Source organism: Marmota flaviventris, chromosome 11 (genome assembly GCF_047511675.1).
Source record: "Marmota flaviventris isolate mMarFla1 chromosome 11, mMarFla1.hap1, whole genome shotgun sequence".
Taxonomy (NCBI): domain Eukaryota; kingdom Metazoa; phylum Chordata; class Mammalia; order Rodentia; family Sciuridae; genus Marmota; species Marmota flaviventris.
The window spans coordinates 61,822,813-61,837,152 of NC_092508.1; the positions used below are offsets into that span (position 1 = coordinate 61,822,813).

At 31.7% G+C, this 14,340-nt stretch overlaps 1 protein-coding gene across 4 annotated transcripts in view; it reads right to left on the bottom strand.

Annotated features, from left to right (window-relative positions):
* Ubr3 (ubiquitin protein ligase E3 component n-recognin 3) overlaps window positions 1-14,340 on the bottom strand; it is a 227,269-nt gene that overhangs the window by 116,286 nt on the left and 96,643 nt on the right. For all 4 annotated transcript variants that reach the window (XM_071619089.1, XM_071619090.1, XM_071619088.1 and 1 more), the window contains 7 exons: window positions 14,134-14,262; window positions 13,487-13,539; window positions 13,264-13,397; window positions 12,665-12,752; window positions 11,176-11,315; window positions 9,145-9,241; window positions 2,403-2,544 (listed from right to left, as the gene is read on the bottom strand). In XM_071619089.1, coding sequence (XP_071475190.1) covers window positions 2,403-2,544; window positions 9,145-9,241; window positions 11,176-11,315; window positions 12,665-12,752; window positions 13,264-13,397; window positions 13,487-13,539; window positions 14,134-14,262 — 783 coding nt within the window. The remainder of the gene's footprint in view (window positions 1-2,402; window positions 2,545-9,144; window positions 9,242-11,175; window positions 11,316-12,664; window positions 12,753-13,263; window positions 13,398-13,486; window positions 13,540-14,133; window positions 14,263-14,340) is intronic.

A 14,340-nucleotide genomic window follows, 5' to 3' on the forward strand; every position in this document is an offset into this window, starting at 1 on the left:
TAAATTACTTGCGGTAAGGTGAAATTAATTATTAATTATTATTAATAACAGTATTCAATTCTCCATTTGGAATAGTTATTTAACTTCTCAGCCCAATGATCATATTGAAAACCATGAATAATAACAGAACTTTTACCATAAGAATTTTTGCTAGATTTATGTCTACAAGTACATTTAAAGCACTTGAAAGAAAATCTAGCACTAAGAATTAACAATAGCTAAACTGTGGAATCAACTTAGATGCTCGTCAATAGATGAATGGATTAAAAAAAAGTGGAATTTTATTCAGCAACAAAAGAGAATAAAATCATGGCATTTACAGGTAAATGGATAGAGTTAGAGAAGATAATGCTAAGTGAAGTTAGCCAATCCCCCAAAAAAACAAATGCCAAATGTTTTCTCTGATACCAGATGGCTGATTCATAGTGGGGTAGGGAGGAGGAGTATGGGAGGAATAGAGAACTCTAGATAGGTCAGAGGAGTGGGAAGGAACGGAGGGGGCATGGGGTTAGAAATGATGGTGGAATGTGATGGACATTATTATCCAAAATACATGTATGAAGACATGAACTGATGTGAATATACTTTGTATACAACCAGATATATAAAAAAATATGTGCTCTATATATGTAATATGAGTTACGCATTCCACTATCCTGTATAAGTAAAAAAAATTAATTTTTAAAAAAATACCTTCAAATAATGTATGTTATTTGTAAAATAAACACAAATAGCTTTTCAGTAAAAGATATTTAATGTTTTTTCATGAAGAAAAAGAGATTTTAAATCATTTTACTGAAGAATCCTCTTGGGAAGTAGTTAAAATAAACCTTTCCAGGCATTTATTGAAGCACTAGTTTAAAATCTTAATTAAAGCAGCATAACTTTTTTAAAAATTTTTTTAGATGTTGATAGACCTTTTATTACTCATTTATTTGTATGCAGTGCTGAGAATCGAACCCAGGGCTTCCCACATGCTAGGCAAGCACTCTACCACTGAGCCACAACTCCAGCCCAAAGCAGCATAACTTTTAAAAGTAAAATAAAAATTGGTCATGACTGAGACTTAATGAGGGGCAGAGAAATCTAAAAGAATTATTTCATTACAAAGCAAACATTAGGAGAAAGACTAACATATCTAATTAAATTTATACTTTCTTAATTTAAAATATTTGTACATAAGCAATTGGAAATCTATATTACAAATATGTGTAGTTTTCTTTTAAATTTCTTTAAATTTTTAATTTTTCAAATTTTAAATAGGAATAGCAATGATAGGTTTCATTTTATCTAATTGCATAGCATTTATCATGGTTTACAGTTATTTTATAGATTTTTTTTTTTTAATTTTTAATATTTATTTTTTAGTTATCGGCGGGCACAACATCTTTGTTTGTATGTGGTGCTGAGGATCGAACCCGGGCCGCACGCATGCCAGGCGAGCGCGCTACCGCTTGAGCCACATCCCCAGCCCTATTTTATAGATGTTAATACTTATTTTATCTATAAACTGGGGATAGTTATTTTCTTTCATCTCTTATCTAAGTTAGATCATAAAAGTTATATATTTGTGTGTGTTTATATATATATATATATATAAACACACACAAATTTCTAAAAATGTCACATTTCATAAAATTTTTTAGTACATAATAAATGTTAGTAAAATAAATCAGCCAGTTGTGCCAGAGAAAACCCAAGAATAGGGGCTGGGGTTGTGGCTCAGCAGTAGAGCGCTTGCCTAGCATGGGCAAGGCCCTGGGTTCATTCCCCAGCACCACATAAAAATAAATAAATAAAGATATTGTGTCCAACTACAACTAAAAAATAAATATTAAAAAAGAAAAGAAAACCCAAGAATAAAACAAATTCTAAATAACATGAAAACATATTTTGGGTTGCTAAGATGTCTACCAGAAATACCAGAGATAAGACTCAAATCCCTCTATATCATACTCCTAATCAGAGGTTAAATAAAAAAACACAAAGAAGCACCATAAACTAAGGTCACTAGCCCACGTAATTGCCATTTTTAATTACATCATTCTAGTGGGTTTATGGGTTGTTTGGTTCCTTAGCTCATTCCATAATTTCTTTGTTCTGCATCATTCACTTCTTGTTCTATAGAAGCTAAAACCTAACACTTATACTTGAAGCTAAATAATTATACCTGAAGCTAAATACACCACGAAAAATGGTGTAGCTATTTCATTATTTTCAACTTCGAATTCACACACATACTATTATAACATACCCATATACATTTTACATACATCATATTCATCAATATGCTTTGCTTTATGAGTGTTACTTTTATTTAAATATTACCCTTCAGTATTTTTATTCAAAAATTATGAAAATAAATTCTAATCTAAGTCTTTTTACTTAAATTACTACTGTACCTTGTAAAGTAGAGTGAACAGCACAATGTGTAAAGTTTTACAGTGCAAAAGTCTCATGAGACCTTTATAACTAGGATGAAGTGATGTCCTTTTCTTATAAGGTGGCCAGGGATTTCCAGGGAATTTCCCACTCTGTTTTAAACTGTAAAAATAAAACCAAAATTAGATGACAGACTCAGAATTAAACTGTAGTTTAAACACTGATTTATCAATATCAATTTCTGTCACATTTTTTGTATGCAGTACTATTTTTAATCATAATTGCTTTAAGATGCCAAACAGAAATCTAATCTCCACACAATGAGCTTTACTATTTGCTTTTCTTATTGGATAAAAATGAATAGAAAAAGCTAAGCCAAACACTAGAAAGAAATTTGAATACAAAAATGTTAATGGACACAGTGGTATGTGCCTGTTGTCTTAGCTACTGAGAGGCTAAGGTAGGAGAATGGCTTGAGCCCAGGAGCTTGAGTAACAGTGTGACTTGGGTAACAGTGTGACTCTGTATCAAAAAAAAAATGAATTCTAACAAAAAGATGACAAAGCAAAGTACTCAGACAAAGAAATTTCCAGTTCTAACAAATAATCAAAATAGATAACTTGAAGACTCTCCCATTGGCTGGAAGAGCTGCATGAAATATAAAATGTATTCTTTTGAACATATATTTAAGACCTCACCAAAAAAAAAAAAAAAAAAATGGAACTTCCCAGACACCAGGAAAAAAAAAAAAAAAAAAAGAAGGAATTAACAACAAGCACTACCACTGTGCCAATGGTTTTAAAGTCCTTGATTAGGCAGAGAACAAGGTGTTGAGGCCTACAGGCAAAAGAACAATCACTGTAGGTAATTAATGATGGGGTCAGACAAAAGGAAATAAAATGTTAATACCTCCTGAGCACTTCCCCCTCCTCCACCAGTTGCCAAGGTTACCTGCCTCCAGAGAATTATTCCTCACAGTAAGGAGTTAATGAGTAGCCCCAGGGTGACTCCCTTCCTGCCTCTACCCCAGAGCCTCTTCCTTCCAGCCTTTGGATCACCTTTTGGGTCATGTAGGCAGGATAGAGGGAGGAGAGAACACAAGAACAAAGAAAATCTAAAATGTATAAAAGGGGCAAGACATCCCTACTTCCTTGGATACCTAGCTCTCGGTCCCCTTCTCTTTGGAGAAGTATATCTTTGTTCTATCCTTTAAACAAAACTTGCTTTCTGTGATTGCTTGGCATTTCTCTGGTGTTCAATCTTCAACATCAGGAAAACTGGACTTGGCCCTGATTCTCATTACTGATATCAGTGTTGGGTACACACAAGCTCAGAGATGAAACTGAGATTCCCCCCAAAGCAGAGACCCTAAGAAGTCTTTAACCTCAATGAAGAGGATAACTCACAAGGAGAAATAAGAATCTTAAAGAGAAGGTTCTCTCTTCTGGGCTAGAAGAATGATAGGCTCTCCATGAAGAAAATAATTAGCAAACTTGTGTGCAGACAACAGCAGACTCAAAACACAAAAGGAAAAATCTAAGGGAATGACACAGAGAAACTAACAAACCCACAACTATTTTAGAGAATATTAACTCCTGCCTAGAGGCCAATAAAAACAAATTAGTAAAAAATTTTAACAATATAATCAACAAACATGAGGCAGGAACACATAAATAACATTCACCAATTAGATGTATTTAGAATATTTATAATTTTAAGTGCACTTGGAAATTTATAAAAAATTGTTAAATGCCAGAGTACACAGTAAATTCAGCAATGACTAAAAGAATTGATACACAGACCACAATCACTTGTCACAAAATAAATAAAACTAGAAACCAACTTAAAAAGATAATCCACAACTACAAAAATGTAGACATTTTAAAATACTATGGGTGCAAGGCATGGTGGCGCACTCACGTAATCCTAGCAGCTCAGAAGGCTGAGGCAGAAGTTCAAAGCCAGCCTCAGCACAAATGAGGCACTAAGCAACTCAGTGAGACCCTGTCTCTAAATAAAATACAAAATAGGGCTGGGGATGTGGCTCAGTGGCCAAGTGCCCCCTGAGTTCAATCCCCAGTACTCCCCACCCCAAAAAAAAACACTATGGGTTAGAAATTCAGAGGTTGTTAAAAATCCTAGCAGAAACTTTTAAAAATTAAGAATTCTGTAATGCTAGCTACTCCTGAGGAAAAGCAGGAGGATCACAAGTTCAATGCCAGCTTAGCAACTTTGGCAAGATCCTGTCTCAAAACCAAAAATTTTTTTTAAAAAAAGGCTGGGGGAGGGGGGGGCCTGGGGATGTGGTTCAGTGGTTACATGCCCCTAAATTCAATCCCCAATAACCAGAAAAAAAGGAAAAAAAATATATATTGGAGGTGGGGTTGTAGTCCAATGACTGGTTCAATCCCCAATACCAAAGTGGGGGTTGGGGGATAGAGAATAATTTTTCAAAAGAATAAAATAGAACCTAACAATATAGAAAAAAAATATGAGATATGACCAAAGAAGTGTTTGGAAAGAAATGTACAGCCTTAGATATCAATCCACAAAATGGTAGGAAATAACAGCAAATCATATATATCGGGTTAAGTCTAGTATTCAGAATACATGAAGTGTTTTTAAGTCTCGGTAATAAGAAGACAATCCAACTTAAAAATGGGCAAAGAAATCAATCAGCAGCTCCTGGTACCTCGCTAAGTGGAAATGGAGAGATGAGGAGGGGCAAAAATAAGAAGAACTGAATGCAAATTGTCACTTCACCACTGCAACAGAATTCTGCCTAGACAACTTGTCTCTGAAGAGGACAAAGCACCAAACATAGGTATGAAGATGGAAGATTAAAATCATAGTATGCATATTTGATTCAGACCACCTAAGGCCTCATCTCCCATTCAGTTCACAAAACACACATAGCCAAACTATTACCTTCTGGGAAATATTTTAAGACACTTCTCTGAGAAATCTGACCAGAACAAGATCTAAAGAGACAACATAAGGGATCCCACGAAACCTGCATAACTAAATCCCCCTAAATTAAATTTCAGCTTCTACAAGTTTGACCAGCACAAACAGCTCTTAATAACAAGCACCAGAATTATCAGACTTCTGACTAATGCCTCTCATGTGGAAGAGCTAGAGAGCAAACAATACATAATGTATCTTTGAGGAAAGAAACACTATGTAGGTGGGAGAAAAACAAATCTTTAAAAACTACCATTCTCGTATTAGAGAAATCAATTACATATATGGTTCATAAACTAGATGCCAAAAAATTAACTTTGCATTTTTTTAAAAAAAACTCCTTTCTATACAATGTTACAATGGTCATATATAGGCATAATTTTCAAAACAATTATAATATCTCGTGATGAAATATTTTAACTACTGTATTTCATTTAGCATAGAAAAGCAGTTCCTAGTTTTTATTTTCTTTGTTTGCTTTAAGCACTAAAGCTCCTAAATTTTATGCAGCACTAGATTATTAAAGTGTTAAAACATAAAGGTTATATATTTTTTCAAGGAGCAGGTAATACATCATTTTGACTGCTCTTTTCAAAAGCATTAATGGAATAATGCAAATGATATGCTACATGACAGGAAAAAAAAATTAAGTGATTCAAACCAACACCTAATTATTGACCAGTTAGAGACAAAAATGATATATACAAAGTCATACATCATACTTTCAAGCATGGGGCAGTAGCCATTAACCTTCATGATGAGAAATGGGAAACAAAAGAAATTATAGAATAAAAAAAAAAATTACTGTCCAGTTGAATTTAAGACAGTCCCTGTATAAAATCATTTTTATCTTTTTGAAAATGCCTAGATCATAGTTCTAACACTGCCATTAATGAACATATTTCATTGAGCTTCTCTGGGCTGCAATGGCCTTATAACGTAAAATATAACAATGTAGGGATAGTTTTCCATTTGTTGCTTTGCTTTGTTGCTGTTTGCTGTTATCTTGCTTGTTCTCTTTTTAAGAGCTTAACTATCCATTAAAGGGTATCTGGTAAGCAATGAGGGAAGCAGGATGAGCCTTCTCTTGTTGTTGCCCCATCCCTCTTTCAGCGATAGCTCACAAAACACTTTTATGGAATCTGCACTAGGTCTTGAAGGCCATTCCCAACAATAAGACCCCAAGATTCTAAACATAAATATCACATAAGGCAAACAGTTTTTAATTTCAACTCTCGGCACAAAAAGAAATTTACTTTTTGTGCGCTTAATAAATATTTACTGACTGCCAACAAACTACCTAGCAAAAAGTTTAAATTCTAAGGATACAATAGTTTAAATCTACTCAACCATTTTAAACTAGTATTCTTCAAAAGGTTTTTCTATTGTCTTCTTGCAAATAAAAGAGGACTAACCCAGCAAAGTCAATTAATCAACTTTTTATCTCGATACTCAAAAATGAATAGTCAATAAGACAACAACAATATCACATTTTATATTTCATATAAAAATAAATATTTGAAAATTCAATTTTTAAAAATTCAAAGTTTTGGACTGGGGATGTGGCTCAGTGTTAGAGCGCTTGCCTAACACGTGCAAGGTGCTGGGTTCGATACTCAGCACCACATAAAAATAAATAAAATAAAGGCATTGTGTCCAACTACAACTAAAAATATATTTTTTTTAATTCAAGTTTTACACAGAAAGAAATATTTTCCTTCATGGATATACATAAGTAAATAAAATGTTGTAAGATGAATATAATGGTTTTCACATAGAATTTAAAAGGTTACTATATTTTGTCATCTATTTTTATTGCTTTCAATACACAGTTCTTTAAAAAAATAACAGATGTCCAAACTGCTAAGAAACAGAACACTTCTAAGAAATTACCAAAAAAAAAATTTGAACAAGAACTCAAAGGCCTAATTGAGGGAACTGAGAGAAATAAGAATCACAAAGAACAACATAGAAAATAAGGACTAAAAACATCTTTGGGGATATAGTTTTATCTGATTATGTAAAGTAGCTATAAATCAAAATATGATATAGATTTTAACAACTAATAATACAAAACAGATTAGAAAGCACAGAATTCCTCTAAACACAATATACATCTAAACTATATTAGCACTAATGACATTTAAGGCAAGGTTGGTTGTGGAGTAGACCTATCCTCTACCAGATGTCTGCAGCAACTCTACCATTCTTCAGGCAATGCTGGTGTTTCCTGGGAGACAAAAATTGTCACTATTTGAGAAACACTACTCTACACGTAAGAAAGAAACTGCTCAGAACGAAATGAAAAGTTTGCTAAGTAAAATATAAAAGATAAAACTCTGTCTTCCTTTCAGAGTGCCTGGCATATAATAAACAATAAATAAATGGGTATTGTTAAATAAAATTTTTCCTTTAAAATTGTTTATATTAATAATTTAATGATTCCTTCAAAGCGCTGGAAGTTTCAGCCCAAATCCAGTTCAAATTTCTGTTAGCTACAAAGTAAAAGATAATATTAAATTTGCTTTATATTTATATATTCAAAATGACTAATCAACAACAACAACCTGAAAAAAAGGCAGAGCAACTTGAGAAGTTTATGAAGTCCACTTTAGGCATTTTTGAAATCTACTTTAGGTATTCAACACAAAAGCACCCTCCCACTCATTTTTCCATTCATATTATTTAAATTTATTTCACTCAACAAATAAACTCTAAATGCCTACTATGTGCCAGTGCTGAGATATAACTTCCCTCAAAGATTTAAGAATTTAGTAAAAGCCTAGAAGCAAATAGATTATTAACAAACCACATAAAAAAGAATAAAAAGAAGTGGCTAAGAGAGCAGAGAAGAGAGAACTCAGACAACTTCCCCAAAGGGTTTTAGAAAAGGCAAAGAGAGATGTTGATGGCTAAGCTGAGTTTTGTTTCTGCTTTGTTTTGTTAGGTTTTCTTATTTTGTTTAGAGGGAAGGGGAGCACACTAAAATTCCACAATCCACAATTTTCTTCAGATTAGTTGTCTGTGAAATTCAACATATATCTATTACTGCAAATCTTGGCAAAGGAGAAGTTTCAATTACATATAGTATCTATGATGATACTTTGATAGTTATCTGAATATTTCCTCAAGATCAAAGACATTTGCATAATTTTAAACTTGTTTTTAAAAATGTTTACCTTAAGCTTTAGAAAAGTACAGATAAAAGACACTGATGTTGAGCAATAATATTAACTACTAAGATTTAAAAAGAGGTAGAAATAATACATTAAAAATAGTCTACAGTTTATAATAAAGTATAAAATCAAATTTGAAAAAGATATTCTTCAAATTTTTATTTTCCGCAGTCATCATTTTAAACTTTTATTTTAAAAATGTATAAGTAAAATATATTTTGCTTTATCTGTTTTCTCAGTTGTCAAACACATAGCAATATTTTCACACTTTTTCATAGACAACTATCATCATCTCTGATGTCAATTTTATTTTCTTAACTTGTGCCTCCTCTACTGGTTCAAAAGTAGAACAACATAAAACTACACCTCAAAATCTACTAATCAAAACTCAACTAAATATGTAATATTTTTATTTACTAATCATGTTCTATAAATTGAACAGATTAACATCAAACATTGAGAACATAATCTCAGTCTGATTTTTTTTTAATCTTAAAATTTTTTCTCCTCTAAGATTTGAGAGTATACTTCAATGAGAATATATTATATGGGTTATAATTGAAATCTTTTCAGATAAACACAAAATATTCCACTGTGAGACTAATCAATTTGATGGACTTACAATGCTGTATATCTGTCCATTGCAGACTGCACATCTCTACGGTAAACTGTTCGAAGAATGACCATGACAGGGTCAAACTCCTGATCCCAGACTTCAGCTATTTTTCAAAAAAAGTAGAAACAGAACACTGATTCCTTAGAAATAAAGTCAATTTTTAATGATTTCTTACATTTGTTAAGTATATTTTAAATTTTAAAAAATGAAATAGATCAATTTTACTATATTTGCCTTAATAAACTTGATGTTATAATTAGTTTTCTAAGTCAAAAATCACAATTTCAGCATTATGTTCTCTTAAGCTCTACAAATACTAGTGAGCAAAAGTTTTGCAATATAACAATGCCCCACCATAAAAGTTTAGTTCATTTGTTGTTGTTGTTGTTGTTGTTGTTTGTAAGATGCCTATTAGAAAGTAAGAAAGACCTTAAAAAGTGCCCAAAGGTAAAACCATGAAATCAGATTAAAATGTTAATGAGCTATTGATTTTCAAGACTCTTATTTTATCTATCTTTTTTGTTAATAAAAGATTTTCTGTCCCTTTGCTAAAATTAATAGTTTTCTCCTTACCTTCTGTATAATTATGAACCATTGTCCCATATGTTTTATGTGTACTACTGGTGGGATATAAGATGATTTCAAATGTTAACTGTATAAAGGCTTTTATTTTAATAATTATGTAATTATTTTTAAAGTGTATATGAAAATTGCAAGCTGCCAATAAAAATCTATAACCTCACTAATAACCTCATCATGTTTAGGATGAGGTGAAGTTTAAAAAAGAAAGTTAACTCATATAAGAAAATAATAATTTCAGAAATCATTTCCTTGAGAGTATCTCTTTCCTGGTTAAGATTGTTTTTCCTTTCATCCTATCTAACAAAATTCTTAACATTTGAAAACATGACATAGAGCTTAAACTAATTTCAACTTTCTAACACTATTAACCATTGTCCCTAATTTGTCTCAAACTCAAGTGGGCTTAATAACCATCTACACAGCATGTTTAAAAAGCAGTTTCTCAGGTTCCTTCCCCAGAGATTCTGATGAAAGCAGATAGGGGATGAGATACAGGAACCTGTGTCTTTAACAATGGCTGCAAATGAGGCTGGCAAAGGTAATATACATATTGCACTTTCATAAGCACTGCTCTACACCAGAATGCTACTTTATTCCTGAATCCACTTAAATGTGTGACACAGAGTTCTTTATTATAAATAACTACTGCTTTTTCTTTAATGGAATACATTCCAACCACAGACTCTAGAATCTTCTTGTTTCTTGTATACTCTGAAAAAATTCACTATAAGGCTTTTCTGCTGCTTCGCCAAATACAGTATATACTATGTAAAACTTCAAAAAAAGTTTGCTTTTTCACTTAGAAAATGAATGTTGAGGAGCACATAACTGCTACTCCCTTCAAAATTTTAACATAAGCAAAAATCTGAAAGTTAAAAAAAAAAAAAAAGAAAGAAAAGAAAACACTGAATCAGAACTTAACCTCTCTAAGCTCTTGTCAAGCATATCATCTGTGAATCTAGCGGAAAAACCTTAGAAAACCAGTCATGTAAATAAAGAGTTTCTATATTTATATAGGTTCAAATTTGCCAATTTCATCAGCATTCTATATAGATTTTAATTTGAACTGTTTCAAACTAAAAATTGGGAACTAAGAAAAATTTCAAAATAATTAGAAAACACTCAAGATATTTTTAAGTATATACTTTTATTTTATAATTTCTGGTTCATTTTGGTTATGGTCACTTATAAAAAGAGTTCATATCTAAAGTTCCTTTTATAATTTAAGAGTCATCTAAGAAGCCTGATTATAACATAAAACCAAAAATTTGTAAATAAATGGAAACAATATTACTCTTTACCATAAAATACACAAATTTCGTAAGAAAGCTGAGAGAAGAAAACCAAAACTGAATCAATAAAAGGTGAACATTTCCTTTCAGTGCATAAAAGAATTTACCTCCAGAGAATTGATAATTGATGGAATTTATGTATATACATACTATATAAACATACCTTTGGGAGTATACATGCCTTGTTGCATAGAACCTCCAGGTTCAAAAACAGGAGCCTTAAAATCAGCTACAGCTGATAAAACTGATTCAAAGCTGTAACTGCCTGGGATAATGCCACTTTTGGGGTTGGGATTTTCTGGAATATAATGTATGTGTCAAGAAAAAAAAAAATTCATCCAAAAAAGCCAGCTTCACAGACTTTCCAAAATACTCTAGTTTCCTAATTAATTTTACTCCAATGGGGAATAACTGGCTGCAATATATAAAATTGGCCACAAGAGGGCTACATAGCATTCCAATAATAACTTATTTTTATTAATTGTGATTTCTTTTTTTAATATTTTAAATCTAGGAGCCAACTAGTAAACTGCATGATGAAGTAGTTCCCAGGTATATTTCCTCCCAAATAAATTCATCAAATTTCAAAGAGTGAGAAAAAAAATCTAATTGATCTCCATTTTCATCATTTTGCAAATATTATACCTTTCCTTAGAAACCAGAAAGAATATGTTATAAATATTAACCAATATTTTTATGAGCAAAGAGATTATTTTTCCAAAAACACAAAATTTTCCCAAAGAAAAAAGATGAAAAGCAAGTTTAATCAAAGAAGGAAAGCAGTAAAACACAAAGATTCTCTTTTTGTTTCATATTAAAGTATATAATTTTTCTTAAATTCAAAGTTACAAAAAATGTTTTTTCCCTGAACTAGTACTGATACATACACAGTCTACAATGGATGAATGAAATCATTCAAATATCAAGTTGATGTTGCTTATGAAAATCAAGGAAATCAAATAAGTATTCTAAGGAAGCATCATTTCACAAAACCAAAATTTCAATCAATTCTTCCAGACAAAATCATAAGATAAAATACTAAATTTAGTCAAATATTTTCCTCACAAAATAATATTATAATCTTTGTCTAAATGTTCATTAACTAAAAAAAAAAAAAAAAAAAAAGTACCAATTGTATACTCAGTCCTATGCAAACAACCATAAATTTCTGGTTTGAAGACAAGAATATACAGATTTGAAAATCTTTTTTCTTTTTCAAGACTGAATTCTAACAACAATCCAAAAAGAAGTCAGAATGTTTGAAACCCTGGTAATGGTTAATTACAAAGTAAGCCACTGTGAACTAGAATTCCAGCCTGGCTACACTGATGAAGCTAACTATCTACCTTTTAAAAAATTGCAGCTTCCTAATGCTATTCTAGAATGTTAGTTCCTGGAGAGTCAAGAACCACTATCCCCAAGGTCCATCCTAAAGACTAAGGAAAGACTCCTAAGAGGTAATAATAGGTTAAAAATACCTGTCACCATCCCTGAACAAATACTTGAGCAAACAAATGGCATCCTTCTTTTCCTATATCATTTTTCAACTCCAAAAAAAGCATTTTTAATTAAAATACTAATATATCTTTAATTCATAAAAATAATTTTTATTTTAAATACAACTAACAGAACATTAAACATTTTAAAAGGATATGAGGTCCAACAATGAACTATGTGTCCTGTCGTTCATACATAGCTGGGCTACCATCTCTGCCCTGAGAATCTCATCATCAGACATTCCTAAAATTATTAAAAATAGAATTAATAAATCTGAATGTAAATAATAAAAAAATAAACATTTTACCCAGATGTTTTACCAAATATAATATGCTTCAAATTAAGAGTAAAGGATGCAAAGCCCCAAATTTAACTATTTTAACTACCCTGCTATTTGCAAATCAAAGGAGTTCCTTAACCAAAGAATTTTTTTAAATATTTTTAGTTGTAAATGGACACAATACCTTTACTTTATTTATTTATTTTTATGTGGTGCTGAGGAGCAAACCCAGTGCCTCACATGTGTTAGGTAAGCACTGGACCACTGAGTTACAATCCCAGCCCCCAAAGGAATTTTTTAAAGGCTATTCTAAAAGATATATCAATTGTACAACATATCAAGAGTTTGAAAGTATGTTTAAACATATCTGTATCCTTTCCTTTTTCCATAAGCTGATTATTACCACATGGAGAAGGAAGGAAAGGGAATAAAATAGTTAATAATTTAAGTGTTGCTAATACTAGTAGTTTTTACCTAAATGTAAACGAAGACTCAAAAGAATCACAAGAAATGTAAGAGCTCCTTCTAGCATCGATCTTTCATGCTCTGCATCAAGTACTGTATTTTGATGTTGCGATGCCATTGTCAATAAATCTACCACTTTAAATCTATAAAAATAAATATTTGAGATAAATTTTTAGAAGTTAAAACAAAATTAACCTATATTCTAATTTTTTTTTAATAAAAGTATGCTTACCGTTCAAAGACAGATGATATAAAATAATCTGGGTCAAGTCTAGAAGCACAAACCTTTTAAAAAAAAAAAAAAAAAAAGCTTTATATCTTAATATACTGTTTACTTCTTAACTCTTTTTTCCCTGTTTTGACATTGTGGAATGCGGGGAATTATTGACCTGGAAGAGAGTGCCCCTCCCAAGGATAATTCCTAAACATAGTAAGACCTTACTTGATAACATACCTCATGTAAGCCATCCAACCCACGTTATCTAACTTACACACCAACACAGGTTTTCCCCTAAACAACCCAGAGCTGAATACATACAAGTCAAGTACAGTCACTATGCCACAAAACCACCAGAATTATTCAAACTATTCAAGTCTAAACTGTTTCCCCTGCCCTGCCTTATCTTTCCTGCAGAAACCAAAACAAGGCACTGACTTAGATCCTCTCACTCCTGCCTCTACCTCCTGACCAAAACCTGATGCTTTCCTTTGTGGCCCCATGTGGTATGGTATGAACTCTTTCCTTAAAAATGTAAGTAATAACTTCTTTCATTGGTACTGCCCTCTCCATGTCATCACTCTGTTACCTTTATAAATTAAAATTCCACAGGTATAAATTAGACACTTCAAAACACAATATTATTATCAAGTTGACTTTACCTGTAATAAGTAAATGTCAGGATCTATCATGGAATTACAAAAATGAGACTGGACATAAGTCATGGCTTGTCCTTTGATTTGCAAGCCATTTCGTACCCACATATTGCTGTGGATTTCAGCAAGACTTGCCTAATAAAATAAAAAAAAAGTACTTTAGAGAATAAATCACATAAATTCAATCTTTATAAAATCACATTAAATAATCAT